The 25,168-nt window shown below is 45.6% G+C and overlaps 1 protein-coding gene across 1 annotated transcript in view; it reads left to right on the top strand.

The window, feature by feature from the left end:
• LOC147679024 (solute carrier family 2, facilitated glucose transporter member 9-like) overlaps positions 1–25,168 on the top strand; it is an 803,060-nt gene that overhangs the window by 299,650 nt on the left and 478,242 nt on the right. Inside the window, exon 7 of the mRNA XM_086942759.1 lies at positions 4,499–4,628. Within this exon, the coding sequence (XP_086798885.1) occupies positions 4,499–4,628 (130 nt within the window). The remainder of the gene's footprint in view (positions 1–4,498; positions 4,629–25,168) is intronic.

Genomic DNA, 25,168 nt, shown 5'->3' with positions numbered 1-25,168 from the left:
GCATACAATTGGACAGTGGATCAGCCCTCTTAAGTCACTGGCTTTCTTGTCAATGTTTGGCTAGGCGTAGTAGACAACAAGTGGTCTTGAGGATGTCAAGCAGTCTAAATAACAGTATTTTGCCTACTCACTACGTGTTACTCTGCATGGAGAGGTGTCCAGCTCGTGGACTTCTCTTTAAGATGATTCTCCAGCAGCTCCTGCAAATGCAGCCTTGTGCTAATTGATTAACGAGAGTACCAGCTGCCTTGCTGCCATTGCTAGTGCACCACAACGTTTTTTGCAACTGCAAACTTCAAAACAGCGCCACTATTTTGAAATGGTAGACTCCATACTCTGCATACGTTTTTACTGTTTACAGATGGCAGACAAGCGTGAAGCTTTGTTTTTAATTTTCTATTGTCACATGCCCTCCACATTTAGGGCTCGATTCATAAAGGTAAACTTAGACCAAAAGTCTAAGTTTATGACTTTTGATATTCACAAAGGAAATTTATGCGTAGTATTTTCACATCCACATTTGGGGCAGCGATTCCCCACTTGGAGTGTGGAGATTCCACTCCGCACCTGGAGTGGACTCTCCAACCCCTGAGAGGCAGTGGCGTCACTAGGAGGGGGTGGTGGGTGCGGACCGCACCGGGTGTCACCCCATCATGGGGGGACACCAATCTGGTTAGTTACGCTGGCTGGCTCGCTCTGTGCTGCACAGTGGAGTGCAGCCTGAGCCTCAGCCTTGCCCTCACCTCTCTGCTGCCAGTGCTGCTTTATTTTATTCATAGTGATGTGCAGTTGCTGTTGCGCACCTGCTTACAAATTAAAATACAGTATACTGTAGTCAGTGCACAGCATGTTGCCACGTACACACCAGTGGTGATGATGCGGGTGCGATGCGGATGCACGGCGTACCCAGTTTGTGGGTCCCAGGGCCGTCAATCTTAGCGCTACCAACGACAGCCCTGGGACAGGCCCCGCGCGCTGTGCTCCTCTGCTGTGACGCATTGCGGCGGTCACGCGCCAGGGAGGAGACGAGACGGCAGCGCAGGGGAGTGCATGTGGTATGCTGCACTAGAATAAAGAAATCATCACCAGCCACCCTCTTCTTTGATATATCGCGATCGCCCGGCCCGACGTTGTCAAATTTGGGACTGACTCAGACTCAGTTCTTGGTTGATGGGTCCGGAGGCAGAGGTGAGAGACTGAGAATATCATTTATAAATTAATTGAATGAAGTTAGAATTAGAAATGTGGCAGTGCAGTGGCAAAGGAGAGCTTTAAAGAGTCTTGTCAAGGAGCGATCATCTAATCAGGATTTATTTTAAGAGCTGGTGTTGTTCGCTACATTATTTATGTGTGTTGCTGTGTCGGTTTTCTTTCTACTCCTCCTGGGTGCGTGCCAGCATTCATCCACAGAACCCAGGTAACACGTGGCTGCCCCCGATGAGGCCAGGCCCCCCGTCCGCCCGAGGACAGTTACTGTCAGAGCCAGAAACTCTCTTTATACCCGGGCCGTCCCAGTGTACTCTGCCCACCCAGGGTTATTTTTTAGACCCGGGGATTCGGGGAATATCACAGGAAAGACATCCAATGTCAGTCTACACCTCAGAATGATTCTGCCCAATGGAAAATCACGCGCCCCGGGCCCGGGAAGCTCCCTCCCTCGGACGGCAACAAGGGCGCCGGGTCCTCATTGCACTCGGCCCAGTGCCGTCCTATAGTGAGTTTGAAAAAAGTTGGTTCTATCATTTGTCAGAGAGGTTGAAAAGGGCTAGGCTGGCATCTCCCTTACGGTATAAGAATACCTAGCATTGAGTAAAATTAAGTAAAGTACAACTTGTATATATATTCTGTTCACCGACCAGGAAACACATTATACTTTGCTTGTGCCCTGAGTTAGAGCTGGAGGGTAGGCTGGTGGGTTAGAGAACTCTGGTGTTTGAGAGGTGCTCTGTGCTTAAAGCCATGGAGGGTGCTTTTGAGAATAGGCTGTCCTGCAATCTCAGTACTGCTTAGTGGATTGCATGGTGGTATGCGCAGGGATAAGGAGGAAGGTAGCACCAAGGAACCCAGCGACCATGCTATCACTCCTTTCCATAATCTTTAACTTCCTCCTTGCAAGAAACATAGTGTGTTTCTGCAGCTAGGGTTGATAGTGTGTTTCTGCAGCTAGGATTGAACTCTTCATGTAAGTCACTTCTTCTTGCCTAGGTAAGTTGTGTGATTGGGGTGGTTGAATTTGTTGCGGTTCTATCTTAATTGGCACCCTGTGGTATCAATGAGAAGGCTTAAAGTCCTGGTGAGGTGGTCATTAACAGATCCAGAGGCAAGTACTCATATCCTGTTAAGCTGGGAGTGGGTTAATCCGGGTGTTTCAGGCGCATGAATAGTGAGAAGTCTGGGGGTGACTACCTTGTCCCCGTGGATTTTGAGATGTGTTTTACCAGGATGACGGCTATCTGCCTTGTTGATCTAAAGATAGTTTGTACCCAGCGCTGATGACCCGATAGCGCCCAAGAAATGGGCTAAGCCTAGCAGTGCTACTCCTTTAAAGACCTCTAGGTGAAAAAAACGGATTCATCAACACCAGTAAAATATTTTGTCTTTTCGCAAACACCAGAAACAGCACTGAAGACTGAGTGTTCTTGTTCTGTGATACCAGTTGTCCTACATGGCCTCTTCATGGGCAGGGACTGTAGGTAGGGTGTTTCAAGCCGGTTGTTTTTTTCTGCCTGTTTTCCATCATCCCTGCCAGTTACAGTGCCCTGCCCAGCAGTCTCACAGATATGCCACAAGGTTGGCAGCCTCCCTGTTTGTCCATCTTTGACCACCAGCCCTTCAGGCTGGAACCTCTTGCCATCTGTGTCCACTGGCGGACTCGGAAGTCCATGCGGTAAGTTGTGAGGGGGTGACACCATGAGTTACCCGCACCGGATGACACTAACCCTAGTGACGCCACTGCTGAGAGGAATTTCCACATTTGGGCCAGAACTCCAGGTGCGGAGTGGAATCGCCTCACTTGGGGCCGAGATTCAGCCCTGTGTGTGGAAACTCCTCCCCAAGTGTGGAAACCCACTCCCAGAGTGTGCCTGTGAAGATACTACTCTTAACTTATCTTTGGGAATACCGAAAGTCATAAACTTAGACTTTTGGTTTAGAAAACACCCATTCTGCTTTTTAGAAGGAAACTGGGACATTTTGGATGCCAAGACTCTTCCTTGCAAAAATATGACATGGTCTGCAATGCTGGCCCAAGTGTGGCTAATGGGAGATTAGATAACCTCAGTGGGCAATCAGGCTTTTATTAATGGCCTGATGCTCCAAATATGCAACCAGTGCATCCTATACAACCATCTATCCAAACTCAGCTCCTTCCTAGTAAGAGGTGTATATGTGTATGAGCAGTGTACTTGTGTGCGCCAAGGATAGCCACTAACTTTATTGAGTGCATTGTGAGGGATGTGCCTGTGATAATGGAATGCAGGATTAACATTGTCTTTTGAGAGTGCAGGGTAAGTGAGTGACAGGTTAAAAGTTGTGCCTCTGTGAGTTTAGAGTGAGGCATATGCCTGTGTGCATGCAGCATGGAGGATGAACCTATGTGAGGGTAACGGTGTGCATTTGTAATCCTGGCATGTTGTGTCTTTCTGTGTATGCACTTTCCAATGGCCCAACCCATTGGCTTTGTTTATGCTTATTAGAGATATGGCTTTGATGTACAGAAATACAGTGCAGAGAGTGCAAATACAATTGTGTGTACATGAGATTGATAGTGAGTTTTGATATAGCAGATGCAGACTATGTTGAAGGTGGTTGAGAGGTGTCCGGGGCAACTGACAGACTGAGACGTCACCCTAATGAGGGTACCTAGTTACTTTTCATGCACTAGTGCCCATGGCAACCTAGCTGCACCACTGTAAGATGACCAGTTTGTCTGACTCACCTGAGTTGCAAGGTCAAGGCTTGCCATTAATGGAGTAATCCTTCATTAAGCGACAGTAACCTATTTAGCATTGGAACACTGAGTTGCTTCTCCCATAGGTTTATTACTAAAAGTACTTCTATTTATCTTCTGATTAACTCCGTTTCTCTACTAAACCTTAGGCACTGTGCTAAATATACTTGTTTCTCACAAAACTAGTTTAGTTTATTTTGTTTATTGTGAAAACATATGAAGTGGTGACATTATTTTCATTTGCAATGCTTTAAGTAGGTATTTTCCCAGGTGAGATGGTTTATTTGATGGTAGAGTGATTGCATACTGACAAACTGTTATGTTGGGCAATGATTCTAACTGTATCATACACAAGGAATTCAACACACTCTTCTGTCCTTGATAAGGCCAGTCTCTTAGTTGCTAAGATACCCCAAATGTATATTAGCTTTATGCACATCAGAAAGATTCTATATAAACGTATGATACTTAAATCATTCATTAAATCATTCTAAAAGGCTTTAAGAGTATGCTCACACGACTATCTTGTTTCTTGCTTTATTTTTTAAGGTCTTGCTCTAACTCTGAATTGGCAGTTTGTGGGAGAAATTGCACCAAAGAAACTTCGTGAATACACAAATACCACTATGTATCTTTTCTACAGCATTGGGTCAATCCCAGGACTATTCCTTTCGCTCAGGTTAGAAAACCTTAACTACCCATTGACATGTTTACTATATTAAGTTCCATTCAGCTCCTTCATCCTCATGTGCTTTTTCTCTTACTTGACTCTCAATATAGAAAATGTATTGTTGTCGTCTTAGCTTCTGAATGGTGAGCAATGTTAAGAAATTTTGAAGTCACTGAGGACTCCAAATCTGCATAGGATAATTTTTTACCCTGAAGTACAAAACATTAATTTGCAATATTACAATATTAAACTACCCACTATTCACAGCCAAACATAATTGTACATACATTCCTAATAGTTCATGTAAAGACTCCTTTTAAAAGTGCTTGCTGAATTGAATTGCTAGTGTAAAAATAGTTTACAATCAAGAACTCTTCAAAAAGCTTTAAAAATAATTCAAAACATCTAACAAGAAAGGGAGTAATTTGAAGAGGGGCGAAAGTCCTTCTGTCCTGCTGGGTCACTGAAGGCTATTGCTTCTGCTCCTCTGGCAAAGGACTGTTTGTTTGATTTACAATTCACCATCACTAACATGACATATCCTTTGGGACTTGCAATATGGTGGACAGGATTGCCATTGTGTTTCTGACTGAGCAACTCACTGCCAAGATCTAACAGCCTGATTCATGTACATGCCGTTTTGCGTGTCCCTAATAGCGAATCATAGCGAATCGCTATTGAGGACACGCAAAACGGCATTCATGTAGGAATTGCTACTTAAATAGCGATTCCTACATGTTCTTTATTTGCGAGCAGCAATTTGCTACTCGCAAATACTCCCCAATCATTCCTATGGGCCAAGAGGCCCATTGGAATGAATGGGGATTTGCGAGTAGCAATTTGCTACTCGCAACTGAGATAGCGATTTTAAGGGTGCCAGGGGTGTCCAAAGGACGCCCTGTAGCACCCCTAAAATGCACTTTTGGACAGGTGTTGCGCACACACATGTCCAAAGGACATGTGTGTGTGCTACATGCAACTTTGAATGATGCTTTTAAAAGCATTTTTCTGAGTTTTTGCTATTTACCGACAGGTCTGACCTGTCGGTAAATAGCGGCCCCAAAAGTCTAAAATCGCAATTTTGTTGTGTGTCATGAATAGCATTTGAGGAATCTCTATTAGAGATTCCTTAAATGCCATTCCACGCAAATATGCGAATTCTTACATAGCGATTTTTGCATTTGGTATCATGAATACCAAATGCAAAAATCGCACTCGCTAAGGGCCAGATTCTGAGAATCTGGCCCTTTGCGAGTGCAATTTACCTACATGAATCAGGCTGCCTATTCGTCCCTAAGTCTCAGGTTTAGGTGACACTAAATTCCTAGGACAAACCAGATCAAGAAAATGCAAGGAATTACTTGTAGTAAAAATTGCAATTTAGAAAGCAAATTGAGGAATGATTATCTAAAAGAATACAACATATTTCACATAGAAAGGTAATACTACACCAATAAAGTTATTATAGAGAATTATTTATTATCCAAATAACTAGTGTGAGTATACATATATAAACACATAATAGAATACAGCAATATTCTAAAAGAATCAATCTGAACCACATTGTACTAATCACCATTAACAAAGTACCAGCAGATAAAATATGACAGTTCATGGTTATCATCGTTCAGTCCTTGTTCCCACCCCCAACAGCTGGGACCACGAGAAATTGTACCTCCTTGTTGGGGCTAATATCAATAGCCGATCCTATGCACTGGGGCTTCTCTTTACACTCAGTGGGTCAGTGGTGATCACGTTTTCCCACAGGGCTGGCCACGTTTGGCGGCACTGTTGCAGCCAAACATTTTCGCAGTGGTTTACCCTGAGTGAGACCCCTCAGACAGGACCTGGCACCAGGAAAGCAGCCCAAGCAGACTCACACAGAGGGGGATGTGATACAAGGTCAGCACTAATGCAGTCGTTTCAATGATGCTCTGGGTGGGGCAGTGGGCCCGCATGGATGACGCTCTACTGGGAGACTGTGAGGTGGACGTTTGAGATAGCGGGGTATCCAGATGCCTTCTAAGACCAGTGAATTCAGCTTGAACGATCATTACCCCAGCAGTTCTGGACATTCTCTGCTGCCTGTCTCCGTCAGTCCTTTACTTCTGACCTCCTTTTGATTATACCCAAAACACAACATGGGGAGTGAGAAACCATCTGGCCATGTATCACAACAGAAAATTGACACATTTACCAAATAGGTGGCCCCCGACAGACGATGCTGGAGCGACGACGTGGGTCCCGTGCTCACTACGCCACTGGAGTCAAGCTATCCTGGCTGAAGACGACTGATAGCCAGAAACCGGTCCTAGGATGCTTAATTCCGGTCCAGGGAAGACATGGCTTGGCAGTTTGGGCTGGACTGTTCCCTTGAGGCACAGGGTCAAGACATATTTGCATATGGCCATGTCTGAACTGGGGTGGCTTGGTGAGCAAAATAACGATGGATTAAACCCAGATCTGTGACTGGGGTGAATGTTTTGCCATTGTCCAACATTCCGTACATCATCTTGTGTGTTTTGCTGTTTACCCTATGTGGGAAAGGTATGCCCAGACGTGGGTCCTGTGCTCACTACACCACTGAAGTCAAGCTATTCTGACTGAAGACAGCTGATAGCCAGAAACCGGTCCTAGGATGCTTGTTTCCGGTCCAGGGAAGACATGGCTTGGCTGTTCGGGCTGGACGGTTCCCAAGAGGCACAGGGTCAAGACTGATTTGCATATGGCCATTTCGGAGCTGGGGTGGCTTGGTGAGCAAAATAACGATGGATTAAACCCAGATCTGTGACTGAGGGTGAATGTTTTGCCATTGTGCAACATTCTGTCCATCATCTTGTGTGTTTTGCTGTTCATCCTATGTGGGAAGGGTATGCCCAGACGTGGGTCCCGTGCTCACTACGTCACTGGAGTCAAGCTATCCTGGCTGAAGACGGCCGATAGCCAGAAACCGGTCCTAGGATGCTTGATTCCGTTCCAGGAAAGACATGGCTTGGCTGTTCGGGCTAGACTGTTCCCATGAGGTACAGGGTCAAGACTGATTTGCATATGGCCATGTCTGAACAGGGGTGGCTTGGTGAGCAAAATAACGATGGATTAAACTGAGATCTGTTACTGGAGGTGAATGTTTTGCCATTGTGCAACATTTCGTCCTTCATCTTGTGTGTTTTGCGGAGCGACGAATGGCAGCATCCAACCTGCGTAGGTGTTACAGACATCCGCCATTCTGCAGGCGATCCAAGACCTCAAGGACACTGGGGGGGAATGGGGGATCTGAAAGTATACCTGTCCCTGATCCAGCAAGATCTGGGGAATACAGCTCAGAGGGCTGCAGAGGTAGCGGGCAGATTCTCTGAAATGAAAGATACATTTAAATCACAAGTCCCGCCTTGTGACCCTGCAGTGCCTTGTTGGACACCTGGAGGCCCGGGATGAGGATGTAGTTTGGTGTGTAACAATCTGAGCATTGTGGGTATTCCAAAGGGCACAAAAGGATCTCACCAATCTCATTCAACTTCGATTGGCTGAGAAGTTGGTTACCTATATCAGAGATTTCTGCCTGCTTCATTGTTGAATGAGCACACTGAGCATTAACTGCGAAACACCCAATGGGCTCCCTGCCTTGCCTCTTCATTGCCCATGTTCGTAATTATGTAAACTGGGATGCCATCCTCCAGGTGGAGCATAAGACTGGCTTGCTTACGTACCAATTCCTCCTAGTAATTATCTTCCCAGACTACACCCTAAATGTCCAGCAACAGAGGTGATCCTATTCTATTTTAATCATCTGATTTGTACAGATCCTGGCTACCCGACAATGGGCTTCCCCGCGCTTTCAACAACTGCTGGAGTGAGGGTAGTTAAAAATTAATGGGATTAGAAATACAGGTAAGTTTTTACTTTCTTTCTAAAATTCATAAAATTGTCATCTGTGCTCAGGCTAATCGTCAGGGGGTTCCAGAAAAGTGAAGAAGCGACCTCCACTCCTAGCTCTCTGAACTCTGGGAACAGCAAGAAGCTCAAGCTCCTTTAAGGAGGTGAAGCAAAAACTCAGGGCCATGGACATACAATACTTTCTCCTCTTATTGGCCCACCTAGAACTCACCTTCCAAGACAAACTTTTGTTTTTGATGACCTGGAAGAGGCCTGGAACTGGATTAAGGAAGGTCCTAATGTGTTCAGTGGTAATTTCTCTTTTCTGGGGGGTGATGTGGAGGTGGAAGGGGTGAGAGCAATGGGGATCTTTCAGTTGAGTGGCACACAGCTCTGCAACAAAGACTGCACTGTCAGGAGTGAAGGGCCTGTCCCCTGGTGCTGGCAAGATACCCTGTGTGGCCAGAGGCGGAGGCAGAGGAGACTGACAGTCTATATCATCCTCTGACCTACAGCCAGCCTCCTAAAACCTTGCATAGTAACTGACTCTGCCCTGACCGGCAGGTGCCTATGCAAGCTACTTAGAAGGGCTGATGAAACTTAGCAACAAATGGTAGCCTAGGCCTCCCGGAAATTTTTCTTTTATGGTTTGTGTTGGTTGGGGTTGGGGAAAAGGTAATTTTGGATAGTTGGGTGGGCGATTGCATGACAGGGGAGGCACACATCTCAGTTAGCCCAGTTTGCTACTGTCCTCAGTTGCACCTGAACAGATACTTCTCATTCACAAGGTATGGGGTGGAAAATGTGAGGAAGGAGATTGGAGGGTAACGTTTTGTTTTGACCCAGAGTTGGTACACCTTGATGCACTCAGTCAACAGGCACACAAGACACACACATCGAGAACACACACCTTGTCATCCAAGATGTCATGAACCAACCACATGGCTGATACATAACAGCTCATTTTTCCAGGGAGTCTAAGTGTCCTCTCATGGAAGTTCAATAGCATATTGGGCAAAATTAAGCGAAGGGCAGTTTTAAAAGCAACTCATAAATCCAACCTCGATATCTTCATAATCTAAGAAACCTTATGGGCAACAACTGCCCCACCTAGACCGAAGGGGATAAATGCATGCACATTATTTGTGGTTCCACCGGGACTCACAGGGTGTGGCTATTCTAGTCCATAATCATACCCCCCTGGTGGTGTCCAGGGTATGGCATGATGTTAAAGGCTGTTAAATATCGGTGATGGGCACTTAGTAGGGATCCCCGATTTCAATGGTTTGCATTTATGCTCCCCTGCCTCTCACCTATGATTTCATATGTACCTTGTGCAATCTCCTCATGGAGCGATGCAATGCACTGTGGATTCTGGGAAGAGACCTTAATGGGGTGGGTGACCCTGTCCTGGATCATTCCTCCTTGTCCACAGCAGCAGGACCCAGCCCAACAATACTCTCCACTTTTCTACACAATATGTCTCATGTGTATGTACGGAGAGCACACCACCCAACAGAATGTGGTTACATCTTTTACTCAGGTGTTCATAGATCCTTCTCTCACTTAGACTACCACACTACCACGCAGCAGGACCGAGGACGGAGCCTGGGGTGGGGCGGCCGCACTCCCTGGGGATATCAGGAAAGGGAGTCTCCCCAGGCCCGGCGGATCCCCATCTCAAGCCCCCTGGTGGAGCGGCATGCAGGGGGACTGAGTGCAGGACCCCTGGACCCCATCGGGGCTCCCAGGTACAGAGGATGCCTCCTCGTGCCCGCGTGCCGCATCCCAGGCACCACACCACACGTTTGCCAAAGGGACGGAGCCCCGGCCTGGGGGTTGTCCTGGCCCATCCAGATGCCGGCTCTGGATCGCCTGGCTGAGAGGGGTTCTGGTGTATCCAGTCCTTAGCAATCTGGAGGCAGGGTACATCCCCTCCCCCTTCCTGGTAACCCGTGTGTACCGCGAGTCTGAGGGGACCCAAGGCACAGATGTGCCCGACCTCCTGGAGCCCTGGATGGGAACAGGGAGGCAAATGAGCCCTCATAGGGACTTTCAGGGCAGCCTGGCCATCTGGTCGCCCCATTGGAAAGCATTGCGTGGGACCAGATGGCCGAGGGGATAGGCCAAGCAGAGGGAGGCTCCCTGGGCACAACAGAACTCTGTCTTGCAGGCCTAGACTTTCAGGGGAAGCCTCCCCAGCCCCGCAGGAGCCCATCCCGGGCATCCTGCCATGCAGCAGGACAGAGGACGGAGCCCGGGGTGGGGACGCCGCCCTCCCCAGGGGCCCCATTCAGAGCTCCTGAACCCATCCAAGCAGGGGGAAGCTCCACAGGCATGACGGAACCCCGTGTCGGTCCTTTGGCAGAGCTGCAGGCCGGGGGGCGGACCCAGGGCTGGAGCACCTGACCCAGGGGCCAGAGGGGCCCCTGGACCCAGCCAGGACTCCCTGGCCTGGGAGAGCACAGGAAGCCTCCACAATCGTGCAGGACCCTGTGCCCGGTACCCTGCCACACGGCTGGCCCGTGCGACCAGATGGCCCAGGGGATAGGTGTGACCAGATGGCCAGGACCGAAAGGACACCCATCTGCCTGCCCCATGCCTTCATGGGATGGCTCTCGCCTGCCAAAGCAGGGATTGGGACTCCGTGTCCCAGGGGGGTGGGTGACCCCGGCTGGGCCTCAGGGACGGGGAGGACCACCGGAGCTCTTGGGCCCGGACGCCTGGGGGAGGAGCCCAGAACCCATGGAGCTCATCTCAGGCACTTTACTACACCGTGGGCTGGAGGAGGGAGCCCCCAGATGGAGGGGAGGTGTTGTCCGGGCATTGCCCATCTGGTCCCTGGCAAAGAACCACCAGCCTGGGAGGGGAGTTCCGGCATACCATGCTCCTAGTAATCCGGAGGAAGGCTACCCCTCTTTCTGGGAACCCATGCGCACCATGAGACTCAGTCAGTTGCACCTATGTCAGGATTTGCACAGAAGGTTTTCGGGGGTTGTCCTCCCGTTCTGATTCTTTTATCCCACTGTACTCGTTTTCAATAGTTACAGCCTCCCTGCTCCTCGTCAGAGTGTCGCCGGCTCTCTTCTTCGTTTCAAAGGAGCAGGGAGGCCGTAACTATTGAAAACGAGTACAGTGGGATAAAAGAATCAGAACGGGAGGACAACCCCCGAAAACCTTCTGTGCAAATCCTGACATAGGTGCAACTGACTGCAGCGGTTTGACGCCAAGAGAATAGGAAACTCTGCAAGCAGAATACAACGGTGGCTCCCTCCCACAGTGTGGAAGGCCTGGCATCTGATTAAATAAGATAGACAGCCTCAGAACAAAATTCAACCGATGCCAACAGATCGTACAAGACTGGGGCACAACATTCCACTAAAAATTAAAGTGGACTCTAACATAAAGACTAATATTAAAAGAATCGGTCCTGAAGAAGGTGTCTTATAAGGTAAACCGAAATGCCCCGTCAACTTTAATCCGTGATTCTTTTTATTTTGAATTCACTTGTATAAAATTATGTTTATTGATATCTATGTCTGTTTTTACTGCTCTTTTTAATATTACGATACGACTCAATTTGTATCAAAAGAATAAACTCGCACTCTTTTACCAGAATTTATTTGTATTTGTATTAGTTTACATTAATGTCACCCTATATCTGAAGTATTTTCTGATTTTCTATGTATTAGGTGCATATTAGATATTTGTTGCATATTGCTGCTAGATCCTTACTAGATACCCAAACTCTCAGATGCATACAGAATTTTTCCATTGGATAACAGGTCTTGTGGATCTGTGAGAGCGGGACATCCCATAATTCCTACACATATTCCCCCGAGTCCCAGACAACTACTAAGAGGGGGGCCTCCTTAAAACATAGTCTGTAGGTGCCATTTCTAAGCGAGTTATGCCAAAACCCTCTTCACCAATGGAAAGGGTTTGACATGGCAAATCCATTGATAGGGATCACCATGAGGTTGCTCCATTGCAATCCACTATTACAGCTAGAAGTAATTGCACCCACTTCCCCATGTTATCTTATGGAAGAATAAGACGCCTAGACAGAGAAAACACACATAGTATTCCTCACTACCTGTGTGCCCGTGCACTAGTGTGTACACAGACCTGCGATGACAGGTTGGCCACATAATCCCAGCATCAGTGGTACAAGTGTGCTGACCCGCGTCTGCAGACTGGACACAGGTTTAACTAATATGTGTGTCTGTGCCCACGCACAAGCCTGCGATGGCAGGCGGCATACACAATCATGGGTACAATAGGGATGGGTGTACACATAAAGCAGCCTACAATGGCAGACTGCTCATGGGTTTAGTGACAGTAGATGCCAGTGATTAGCTCTAGCACCTTAGTTGTGAGTGAGCGCTCACAACCCTACCCAGGCCAGCCAGACTCAGTTCGACTCTTTATGGGTGCAATTGCGCACACCCCGCCTCTGATGGCGGACCGGGCATCTTGCCACTAGCACTATGGGTGCCATCGGACAGATACAGGCCTGCGATGGCAGGGCTGACCGAGGTGTTAGAACCCAAGGATACAGGCACACAATGCCATAGGTGCCAGGGCGCATCCTCAAGCCTTCAATGGCAGGCTGGACATGTATCTGAAACAACACTAGGGCCGGTGCATATTCCCAAGCCTGTAATGGTTGATTGGGTGCATAGTTAAGACCCCCCAGGTACAAGTGTACACTCCCAGGTCTGAATTGGCAGACCGGCACCTGTTTCTGAACACTGTGCCCGCACCTGTTGCTTTGCTGTGTAGGAAGGCACAAGCACTTCCACACAGCCTTGATAGTGAGGATGTGCTTAGGGCCCTGAGGTCACACAAGAAAATCAGCAACACCCCAGGAGTATCGCATGAGAAGAGCCGAACTCCACGGCAGTTTAATCCCCACATGTGGGGGTTCCTTACTACCAGGGAAAGGGACATCCATATGTAGCCACCTGGCCTTCAATCTACTACCTCCTGCACCTTTCAGGGCTTTCCCAGGGGGTGCCCTCATTGTATGGGACAAACCCACTCATAGTTGGCTGATTCCTAAGTGATGCCAACCTGGACAGGGGCACACTGGCGCACCAAAGGCATGCAATGGCAGGCCAGATACAGTGTTGACAGGCTGTTTGGTGGGTGGCACATTCAGTGCTACGTCCCACTATTAGCCAGTGCCATTCCCACCCCTGGTATGTGGTGTACCTGCTTATGGTTACTTACGGGGCACATGGAGGTATGGTACCTAAACCCATCGCCCAATGCGGGCAAGGCAGCCGTACACACCTTCCCTCTGCAGTACAGAGGAAAGGTGCCCATATTCCTAAGGGCAGAGAAAGTCAGCACAAAGTAGGAGGAAAATGCAATAGGGTTTTGGGTTAGATTACCTAAGGAGGGCCATGTCCAACATGACCACCTCCCAGCCGAAGCCAGGGCAGTTGAATTATTCCCTTGATAAGCTGCCTGGCTCAGGACGATGGACCCCGGACGAAGGCCCACCACTGCAGTGGTACCCCCCCCAGCTTTAGGCCCCATAATCCTAGTAGGATCCCTCTTGCCCTTTCTCGGGCCCACCCCTGGGTGTGGCCCCCAATCTGATGGGTGGTACTGCCATCCCAGCCCCCGGGCCACCTTAGTTCACTGGACCAGTACCAGGGCGAGGGTGCCAACAGCCGCCATGGTCCCTAACCAAGCACCCGGCCACCCAAGGACGTTTGTCCTCTGTGACTCCAGAAAGTGGGGCCCAGTGGTAAGGGATGGCTTCCTGTACATTGTCATCCAGCTACGAGTCTGTACTAGAGGACTGGCGAGGGGTCAAGGGTGAGTTCTTTTTTCCCCTGCCCCTTTTCCTGGGAATCCGTACCTCCCACTTCGGGTAAGTACTTTCCTGGTGCTGGACTGGGGGTTGCCAATTTTGGCCACTCCTACCCATCCTACTATGACGGGGGACCCTCCTCAGTGGATTTGTTCTTTCCAGCATAGACCTCTACTTTCACTGTCAGGTCCCACAGGTACGCTGCAACCATTGCTACAATTTGACCCTATTTTTAGGGTTTGAATATCCAATTCTTTGAGGCTCAGCACGTGGGCCATGTTCTTTTCTTCTATGGCTAGCCTCTTCTTAGTCAGGGGTTGCCCTGTTTCCACTTTGGCAAGAGCCTGCTCTTTGCCCAATTTAGCAAGAGCTAGGGCCTGCTCCTTGTCCTGTCTGGCAAGTTCTAATTATAGAGACCTTACCTCCCTCAAGGCCTTCAGCTCTTTAGAGGAAATTCCCCTGGAGGACACACTGATAACTCGGGCCAAGGAGATCCCACGTCCCACAAGACTCAGGATCTCTCTCACCATTTACTAACCCTTCTGGCTGGGCCTCTGCTCGCAGAGCGTTCTTAAAATCATCCTTTGTGTCGCTTTCCCTTTCAATCTCTTCCCTCTCCTGGCAGAACTGTTTGAGCTGCATCCCCGTAGACCGGTTAAGATCAGCCAACTCGAACAAGTCCTCCTTAGGGAGGGAGATCCAATCACCTTCAGCTACTGACAATCCCCCGCTTTCAATGCTCTAGAAAGGGTGGGAGAGTGTTTGGAATGGTTACACCCAAAATGTGGAATGGCTTGCCTCTCTCTCTTCGTACAATTGAATCTGAAGCCGTTTTTTGATGTGCCTTGAAGACTTGGCTTTTTCCAGCCTCTAGACCTCTGCTGGCCCCTTCTGTTGCTGTCTGCTTCAGCGCTGGGTCACCCCAGTTGGGGGTAGCTGTTGCGCTATATAAACTTAAAATAAATAAATAGGGAGGACCCAAGGCATAGTGGCAAACTAGGGAGAGCTGAAATAGAGATCTATAGGGAACAACAGTTACCAACCTCTTGGCCAATCTATCGATCAGTTACACTGCAGGAAACAAAGAAACATATTTGCCTTCTTGAAGTTGTGATATGCATATATTCACTCCGTACTGCTGTGCAAATGCAAATCCTTCCCCACAGCTGCTACAAAATGTTGGAACGAGAACCTTCTGGTTGGCTGAAGGGATGCCCCCAGTCAGGCAGAACCTACTGCTCCCCTCAAGGGAGGGTGATTGACCTTGCTGTATAACTCATGCTCACCCTTGGGTGGCTTGACATGGAGAAGTTAGGCTTACTCCAGAGGCAATGTGTAAAGCGATGGCACAGCAGTCACTGCCTGTCTATAGGGTGGGGAGATAAGGTACCTAACCCCATCGTGTATGCACCTCTGGTCCAATGTGGGCAAGGCGGCTGCACGCACCTTCCCTCTGCAGTACAGTGGAAAGGTGCCTGGATTCTTAAGGTCTTGTGGAGAGAGTCAGCAAAGACTAGAAGGAAAAAGAAAACAAGTTTTAGGGGTAAATTCTCCTAAGAAGGGTAATGTCCAACAACAGGTCACCCGGCTCTACTGTTGGTAGACTACCAAAAGGCATTTCACTTGGTGAACTGGGACTATCTGTTCCCCCTCTTGAGCCGGTTTGGCTTTGAATAAAAATTCACCAGTTCAATACAACTGCTATACAGAGTGAGAGTGTGCATTGAATGAGCTTTGTTGGACTGGTTCAACATAGACGGGTGCATTCGCCAGGGCAGGCCCCTCTCCCTACCACTTTTCACCTTGTCAATTGAACCCCTGGCAGCATGGGTGCACATGTATTCTCTCTTCCGTGGCTCCCAGTGGTCTCTGATGGTTAGTGACAAAAATGTCCTCTACACAGACAATGCCTTATTATATCTGAACAACCCTGAAATGATGGGGCCCATGCCCTTCAGATTATCCAGGTCTTTGGTGCCTACTCCAGCCTGCATATGTTGAGGCTGTAGTGTAGTTCCTATATTCCCAATAGGATCTGCGCATTGGAATAACATAAACAGCAGTGTAGACGTAGGACTGAGGTCATCTAGGTCTCTACTGACTATGTTAGACTTAATTAGTTTTGCCAGCCAGCTCAGAGATCACTAGAAACTTTCTCGAATGAATAGGGAGGGGTTAACTTCCCTGATTTAGACAAGAAGGGATTAGCTTCTGACAACCATATAACATGACAATTTTGCTCCCCCAGAATAAGGAGTGTATCTCCAGAGTCGTGTGAAAACAATAGACCGCTATTTCACTCAGTCAATCGTGCATGCTTAATTTCACCAGGGTGCAGAGAAAATAGAAAGACGGGCGTTTTCAATAAAAGGTGATATTTTATTGAGCAGTCTTCTTTCTCATGCAAGAGAAATGAATTGCCAGAATTGCAATACTTATTATGAAGTAAAGTACGTACAGTAAAAGGAGTATTATAACATAATACTGTAAAAACATTGATATGGTTTCTTAGCCATATGATACTTTAAAACGGATAAAATATTTACATACATAAAAACATTGACCAATGAACTCAACTGGTGCTTCTAAGATACGCCTACCCCGGTTTACCTGACCTAAGCCTAATACGTGTGAAGGAGTAAGTAAGTTGCAGTTTTAAGTTAAGTTGGGTTTTTTGCCAAGAATCTGAATCAAGAATTCTCTCTAAGGTTTGAATCAGCTCCGTACCTTGGTTATAGAATGAAGGAGGTCTTGTATCTCGTTTCTCAGGGCTCGATCTCCCAGTAACCTGCAAGGATGACTGGAAACACCAGAGCTGGATTTCTCGGCGTGAGAAAAGGCAGCTTCTCCAGTGTGTCAAAGGGGAGGGGCGGCTTCCTTCGGCTCTTGCATCAACTGGGCTTCGGATAAGTAGATAGCCCCTCTGCTCCACACCACAGTGTGTTGCTTAAGGGAAGTGTTGGTATATTTATACCTGGAAGTTGCCGTGTTTGACGTAAGGTTGGACATAAGACGTCAATAAAAGATGTCACTAAGAACTGACTGTTCCTTTAGTGCTCGCAGGAGTTCAATGACAAATCAAAACAAAGACATGGGGAATTCCCAGGTTGCTGAAGGTTTGGTGTGTCGAAAGAACTCGTTGTGCTCTCTAGGAATCTAAGGAAGTAGCCTTGCCGTATTTGGGATGCGTGGGCTAAGACTGAATATGGGTAAGATTCTTATGCCTTCATTAGGACATGATTTATCATAACCACATAAGGGCATGAATCAGGAATATTTAATTAGGGTCCTAGATACATTCACAACACCCACTCCACGTATAATGTCCATCATTACTAAATACTAAACAATATATAAACATACTAGCAGCCCGCCCCAGCGTTGCCTGGGGCAGAAATGGGTTGGGGGCAGCATTTGAGGCTTGCATGCAGCCCGCCCTGGCCCCCGCCCGCCACGACATTGTCTGTTCCCGGAGCCTGCGCCCAACCTCCCGCCCCCACCCCCTCCCGCCCCGGCCCGGCCTGGCCCCCTCCCGGCCCGCCCCGACCCGGCCCCCTCCCGCCCATGCCGCCTGATCCTTACCTCAGCCGTCGGTCCCGATCCAGGTGCCCCGCCCGCACAGGCCGCCACTTAGCCCAGCAGCAAGCAGGGCCGCGGCAGTCACTCCACGTATAATGTCCATCATTACTAAATACTAAGCAATATATAAACAAATAGGTATGCATGTGTTTTCCAACCCACCTCAAAATACAATGAAATGCATTTGAAATGGTATAGATACACGAAATGAGTATTATACTGTACGCTTTCAAGCAGAGCTATCATTCAGGAAATGCAAATATGAATATAGGCTGAATGCAAAAATTACATTTATGAAATGGCTCTGAATACAGAAAAAAGGTTGAGACCATTTCATCACAAAGCTATATAAGATTGTACATATGCTAGAGGCTGATTAAAAATATTGTCTCTAGAGTCTCTAAAAATAGAATTTCTGTTCTCTAAGAATAGTTCTACTTTAAGCAGAGTATCATGTGCCAAAAAACAGTAAATATTTTGGAAATTAGGGGAAAATAATTTCATTCTCGGGAAGGGAGAAAAAAATAGTTTCACTGTCTTTTTGGAGTTCTGTTGATCAAAACTGAAGGCCGAATTCAGAGTTCAGGGAACGCTGAGAGCTCGCTTTTTCAAATATTATTCTCGTTGTTAGAGGAGAACATTACTTCTGATAGGCCAGTAAAAAATTTGTCTACAACAGTAGGTGAAAGTTGGGCCAACTCCGAAAAGGTGGAAATAGCATATGTGTGATGCATTGCCATAATCGATGTCAGGATCAGCAATGTTCACAGAAGGGTACCTGTGTGGTGCCGCTTTCATCTCGTACCTCACCGCCACTTAATCGTAATGGTAAAGTCTCAACGAATGCCGTCATCAGAATAGGTAGCCGCTGGGGACAACACGTTGCATGAGTCGTTACAGGATGAAGCAAAGCGTCGATATCCAATGGTGCTGCTGATGGTAGTGTAAGACAAATGTCCAATACGCATTCTTCTCGGCATAGCAGACATCGAAGCACAGGTAAGATGCAATTTTGCCAAATTGGTCTGAATGAAAGAAACCAGGTAGTATTCAGATCTCTTAGCCGGGCCAATCCGAGGACCTTAGTGATACGGTCTCTGTATCGTATTGCTAGGATCGTTTCTTCCATCGTAGCCAGAGTTTTGTCTGTGACTTATCCATATCCATATCGGAGCAGAAGGAACAAAAATAAAATTCCTGCTACGAGTCTCAAAATAAGAGGCAGGCCACCGAAGAGCGAATGCACAAAATTCGGGAAGATGCTAAGAACTGCTTCGAAGGGTGTTAGCAGTCCCGAAAAAATTGTCTTAAATACATGTGCGATGCCACTGGTATCTGACATGTTTAAGATTTGACTTAACATTTCTACGAAATGCACCAGGCAATTTGTCGATAATAGGGTATGTATAGGCTGTGGGGTTTTAGGTTTAAACCTATAATAACTGATAAAACCCCACCGAAAGATAAATAGCCCTCACCGGTGAAAACATATAAACACTGAAAAAACACCTGCACAACCACAAACTAAATGCCATTCAAAGAAAGGAAAATGAGAGTGAAAGAGTCATTATTTTCTTCCTGAAGGTGTCAATACAATCTAACTTTGTTATACAAGCTAGCAGTGAGGAAGACTTGCTAACATTATTCTCCTTGAGTTTTGTTCTTTAGGGATGCCACTAAAATGTTGTTTCTTCTTCCTTTTACTTTTTTCAGTTTAGTGGCGATTGGTCTAAAGATGCAGGGTTTAGTTTCATGTTTTAGGTCTAGTTTAATTATTGTATAAACTGTAGAGAATCAGAAAATATCAAACTCATATTTGATATTTTGGCTGCATTTTATTCTTTCACTGATAGGTAAAATGGCTGGTTTCATAAAAATCTTTCCTAATATGTGTCATCACATTTACCCACAGAGAATTCGGTAAAAATGCTTAATACATCAGACCATAGTTTCTAGTGGATCAGTATTGATAGTAGGTGAATTACCAACAGCTCAGGCTTTAAACATTCAGTGCAAGGTATAGTGACAAGTATATATATCACCAAGCATCTTGGATAGTGGTGAAAACATGACACCAGACTTTTGGAATGCATTTAACTCAGTGTCACTTGTAATGCTCTGAAAAAAAGGTTCTTTCCAAGTTCAACAAAGATTGGAGTGATATTGTTTGTATTTGAGTGATTCAGCTACGTGTATAAAAAAGTTGTGTGATGACCTGTCAAAATTGATACCCGAGGTGAAGTGATTTCCTGTAGGAGATCCTTGCCATTTGTTAGATGGTATGCTGAAAGCATCTTTACCATCTTCAGAGTTAATGAGGGATGCTATTGCTTTTTTAGTCCAATTTAGACCATTCTGGTGCACTGTTGTCTTATGCACAGGAACTAAAACGCACATATTTATCATTTTGTGCTTTATGGGGCATCAAAGAAAGAGTCATCCCAACTGTGTCCCTTAGCTGATGGTTCTCAGACCAAGGGGCTATGAATGCTGAGTGGGGCTTTTCACAGAAGATTACATGGGAAGGAAAGAGCGAGCGCACATGACCCAAAGGCTCACTGAAGAAGTATTGTATGGTGTACTACAATAAGATTGATTTGCAAAAATCTATTTGGCACTCATATACACTATAAGTACACTGTCTATATACCATGTTCTTTCAGTGCAGAAAGCAAGCAATAATAAAAGCAAAAACGTTCCATAAACACCGGAAAAACACTTTTTCTGTTGTTTTTAGTGGCACGAAAATGTGTAACCACTGATAACAACTGTTTTTTAAGATATTGAAAACACTGAAAAAACCCCACCAGAATTTACCAAAAATAGAAACTGAAAACAGGAAAGCCTAGGTATGTATCTCTGCCGCTGTCCTTGCAACTTGCAGGTCATACGTCTCTTTGGACGAGGTTAAAGGCACAGTTTTCTCTAAAAGAATAGACTTCATTCTGCTTAAAGTATCAATTCGAATAGAAGAGATATTCACATAAGGCCATATTGCCGCCTCCATGTCTGGATTGCTGTTTGGATACAATACTTGCATACAGCAAATGACCATGGCCGTCACAGTTACGAGATAGGCTTTTCCTGGCACCATGCCACAGCAGCTGTGATCACTTATTAGAACGTAGCTACCGTTGGAAAGCTGTCTGAAAAATGGCTCTATCTGTGTAGTAGGGGTGCCCTGAAGATGACATGAAAGGTTGTTCGAAGAACTTTCACAGGTCCCATGCAAGTTAATACCTTGACACAGGAGTGTCCTGCTTAGTGATTTTTTACAATCATTACCACTAAGAAATACCTCTTTTTTCCCTTCACTGTAACATTTGTGTGTATAAGGTAAATTCCAGGATGATTTGATGTATCCTTTACCCAACCTTTCATACAGGCCTGCTGGTATATATTTTTGGCAGTATTGAAACTGAAAAGTCGTAATCGGGATTGTAATGGTGCCATGCATTATCCATTCAATGACAGGTCTTTCTGACATTGTCAATGGTAATCTCTCAAGTTTTTCAATGCTCAGTATCATATAGTCTGCTCCTTTTTGTGCCAAACTGATTTGTTTATCAGTAAGGTTAAAGATAGAAAACAATGACGTTGTGTTGATTAATCGCCATGGCACATAGCCTGAACGCAGGTTTTGCAACGTCCAACCTAGCTGTACAATAGAATGTAATTGGGACTGGCCATGTTGTAACATTAGCATGTCCTGCTCTATTATATCAATAGCAGATGATACAATGCTTTCCAGTGAATAGATTCTGGAGGACAGAGTCGTTAGCCCATTGTCCACTACAGAAAGTGATTTCTCCAAATTGATACGGTAAATTTCCCGTATTTTTTCTGCAGTTTCAATTTGTTTCAATTTTCAAGCTTCATTGTAAGCTGCGTATATACCGGCGTATATGAAACGTTTTTGACGCTGTTTGCGAGGTCCCATTATGAAATCTCGCAAGTCAGCACCTTCTTTAAGTAAAGTTAAGTGTTGCTTTATTTCAGGAAGTGTGGATTTCTGTAGCCAGTCAAGGCATAGTTTTCCTACACTATATGTGGTTACTATCCCCGGATGTTGTCTCTGGGAATATCTAGGGTCTGGCCTGTTCTGTTTGAACCCCTGTATTTTGTTCAGGAATCTATTTTGACAGTTATTTGTGTCTATGAGCCAGATCAACCATTTTTTCCAATCAGGATATGTTCTGTTTTGTTTTAAAATATAGGACACGTCTAACCCCTCATCTGTAGTGGTGTTTCTATCAGGCATAGGTTTTGGTATAGACGGGTTATTTAAATCTTTTATCTTAGCTAAGCCAAGACGGGTTGTTTGCTGAATTGTGTCATTCAGGAACATTATTTGTTCTGGGATCATGCAGGCTCTGAATAATGCCATTCTTTTGTTCCCCAGATGGTTTTTGTTTCAATGTTGTTTTTCCAAAACTCAAAACCAAATGTTGACATTTTGTCATAAATTTTTTCAGAATAAATCAATTTAGTATTAGTCAGCATATTTTTCATTCCTTTCTTATTTTACATCTTGAAATAATTCGATGAACCCTGTAAATAAACATGTTCTGTAAATTTTGCTGACATTTCTAAATCTGACATCATATTATTAATGTTTTCAAAGTCCCAATCATCAGAAAACGAACTTGGTGTCACAAAGTCACTTAATGAAATCTTGAATTGGTGTGGATACTTCAAGAGCTCTACCGGGCCATAGATTTCATAGTCAGTTCTGTCCCATGCTGTACCACCAGGTATAGGCTTTGCTGTGATGTTTACGGATGATAGTTCTCTTTTCTCTATGTGAGAGGATCTGTGTGGTTTCAGGACCAGGTTGATGTTCTGACTTGCTGTGTCCATTGTACTGTATTTTCCATCAATACATTTTCCCAAAATTAAAACTAGGATTAGCCAAAGTAGAAGGATAAGTACACCTAATACAATCCATAGTTCAATTCAAGGGGAAATCAGATATGTTTCTTTGAGTTGATGAAAAAGTTCTGTAATTTTCATTTTGAAAGTTTTTGTTGCTGGCTTGTCTCCATGTTCACTAGGATCATCGGAAAAGTCATCAAAGTTGATAAAGTAGCCAGATGCAGTTCTGTCAATTGGTGGGATTGCTTCCGGATTTCCATTGATCTTTGCATTTTCTTTTGTTGCATTTGTATAGTCCGAGGCTACATCGTTGTACACTGGTGTTTCTTGAACTGTTGCAAGTTGGGTTTCAAGAGGCACAAGTTCAATGGCTTTGTTGCATAGTTCTTTTTTATTCACTGATGGTTTATCGAAAGTGATTAGTCTTACAGTTTGAACCTCTTGGATTGTAGCAAGATTTGGTCTTCTGCTATTTCTTGGGACTCCACTGGGCCTACTACTTATTATTGGCCACATGATTGTGGTTTCACCAGGTCGATGGAAACAACTCTGTTCTCCTTTTTACCAGCAAATGGCGGTAGTACTACTGATCTTGTTCCGCTGACAGCTAAGACAGGTACTGCTTTTCTGTAAGAAGGCCCAAAATTCTTCTTCACCGCGATGTTTTCTCTGACCAGATCCCCAATCTTTGGAATCCAGACAGGTCTTGCTGGGACAGGTGGTTCTTCAGTGGTTTTTGGCTTAGACTTTATATTACTAACAGCCACATGCATCATTGTAGGAATTTGCGATTCCTAAATTTAGGAATCGCAAATTCCTATGCATCAAGAAATCGCAAAAGTTTTTGCGATTTCTTAATTTTCCTTATTTGCAATTCCTTAATTGCGAATCGCAAATAAGGAATCGCTTTACATTGATTCCTATGGGCCTAGAGGCCCATAGGAATCAATGGGAAGGCATTCTCATTTTGCAAATTCGCAATTAAGGAATCGCAAAATGAGAATGCAATTTCAAGGGTGCAGGGGGAGTCCAAAGGACCCCCCCTGCACCCCTGAAATGTCACGTAAGTACATTTTACTCACACACATGTCCCAAGGGCATGTGTGTGTGTAAAATATAAGTTTCAAAAATGCATTTATTTGCATTTTTGAAACTTTTTGCAAATTACCATGAAGGTTTACTTCATGGTAATTTTCCCCTTCCAATTTGCGAATTCGCAAATTAAAATAAATCATGCATAGCATTTAAGAAATCGCAAAATTTGCGATTTCTTAAATGCTATTGCAATTTGAGAAATCACAACTTTGCTCCCCCAGAATAAGGAGTGTATCTCCAGAGTCGTGTGAAAACAATAGACAGCTATTTCACTCAGTCAATCGTGCATGCTTAATTTCACCAGGGTGCAGAGAAAATAGAAAGACGGGCGTTTTCAATAAAAGGTGTTATTTTATTGAGCAGTCTTCTTTCTCATGCAAGAGAAATGAATTGCCACAATTGCAATACTTATTATGAAGTAAACGGATAAAATATTTACATACATAAAAACATTGACCAATGAACTCAACTGGTGCTTCTAAGATACGCCTACCCCGGTGTACCTGACCTAAGCCTAATATGTGGGAAGGAGTAAGTAAGTTGCAGTTTTAAGTTAAGTTGGGTTTTTTGCCAAGAATCTGAATCAAGAATTCTCTTGAAGGTTTGAATCAGCTCCGTACCTTGGTTATAGATGAAGGAGGTCTTATATCTCGTTTCTCAGGACTCGATCTCCCAGTAACCCACAAGGATGACTGGAAACACCGGACCTGGATTTCTCGGAGTGAGAAAAGGCAGCTTCTCCAGTGTGTCAAAGGGGTCCTTCGGCTCTCGCATCAGCTAGGCTTCGGATAAGTAGATAGCCGCTCTGCTCCACACCACCGTGTGTTGCTTAAGGCAAGTGTTGGTATATCTATATCTGGAAGGTGCCGTGTTTGACGTAAGGTTGGACATAAGATGTCAATAAAAGATGTCACTAAGAACTGACTGTTCCTTTAGTGCTCGCAGGAGTTCAATGACAAATCAAAACAAAGACATGGGGAATTCCCAGGTTGCTGAAGGTTTGGTGTGTCGAAAGAACTCGTTGTGCTCTCTAGGAATCTAAAGAAGTAGCCTTGCCATATTTGGGCTGCATGGGCTATGACTGAATATGGGTAAGATTCTTATGCCTTCATTAGGACATGATTTATCATAACAGCATAAGGGCATGAATCAGGAATATTTAATTAGGGTCCTAGATACATTCACAGCAAGGCCAAATCATCCACATACCCAATTGCTCAATGCCCTTCAGACATTTAATGGGTAATTGCGCGGTGGGTGTTCCCATTGGAGTTTAAATACCTGGGGTCTTCATCATGGA

Source organism: Lissotriton vulgaris, chromosome 11 (genome assembly GCF_964263255.1).
Source record: "Lissotriton vulgaris chromosome 11, aLisVul1.2, whole genome shotgun sequence".
NCBI lineage: Eukaryota > Metazoa > Chordata > Amphibia > Caudata > Salamandridae > Lissotriton > Lissotriton vulgaris.
This window is presented reverse-complemented; position numbering and strand designations above follow the sequence as displayed.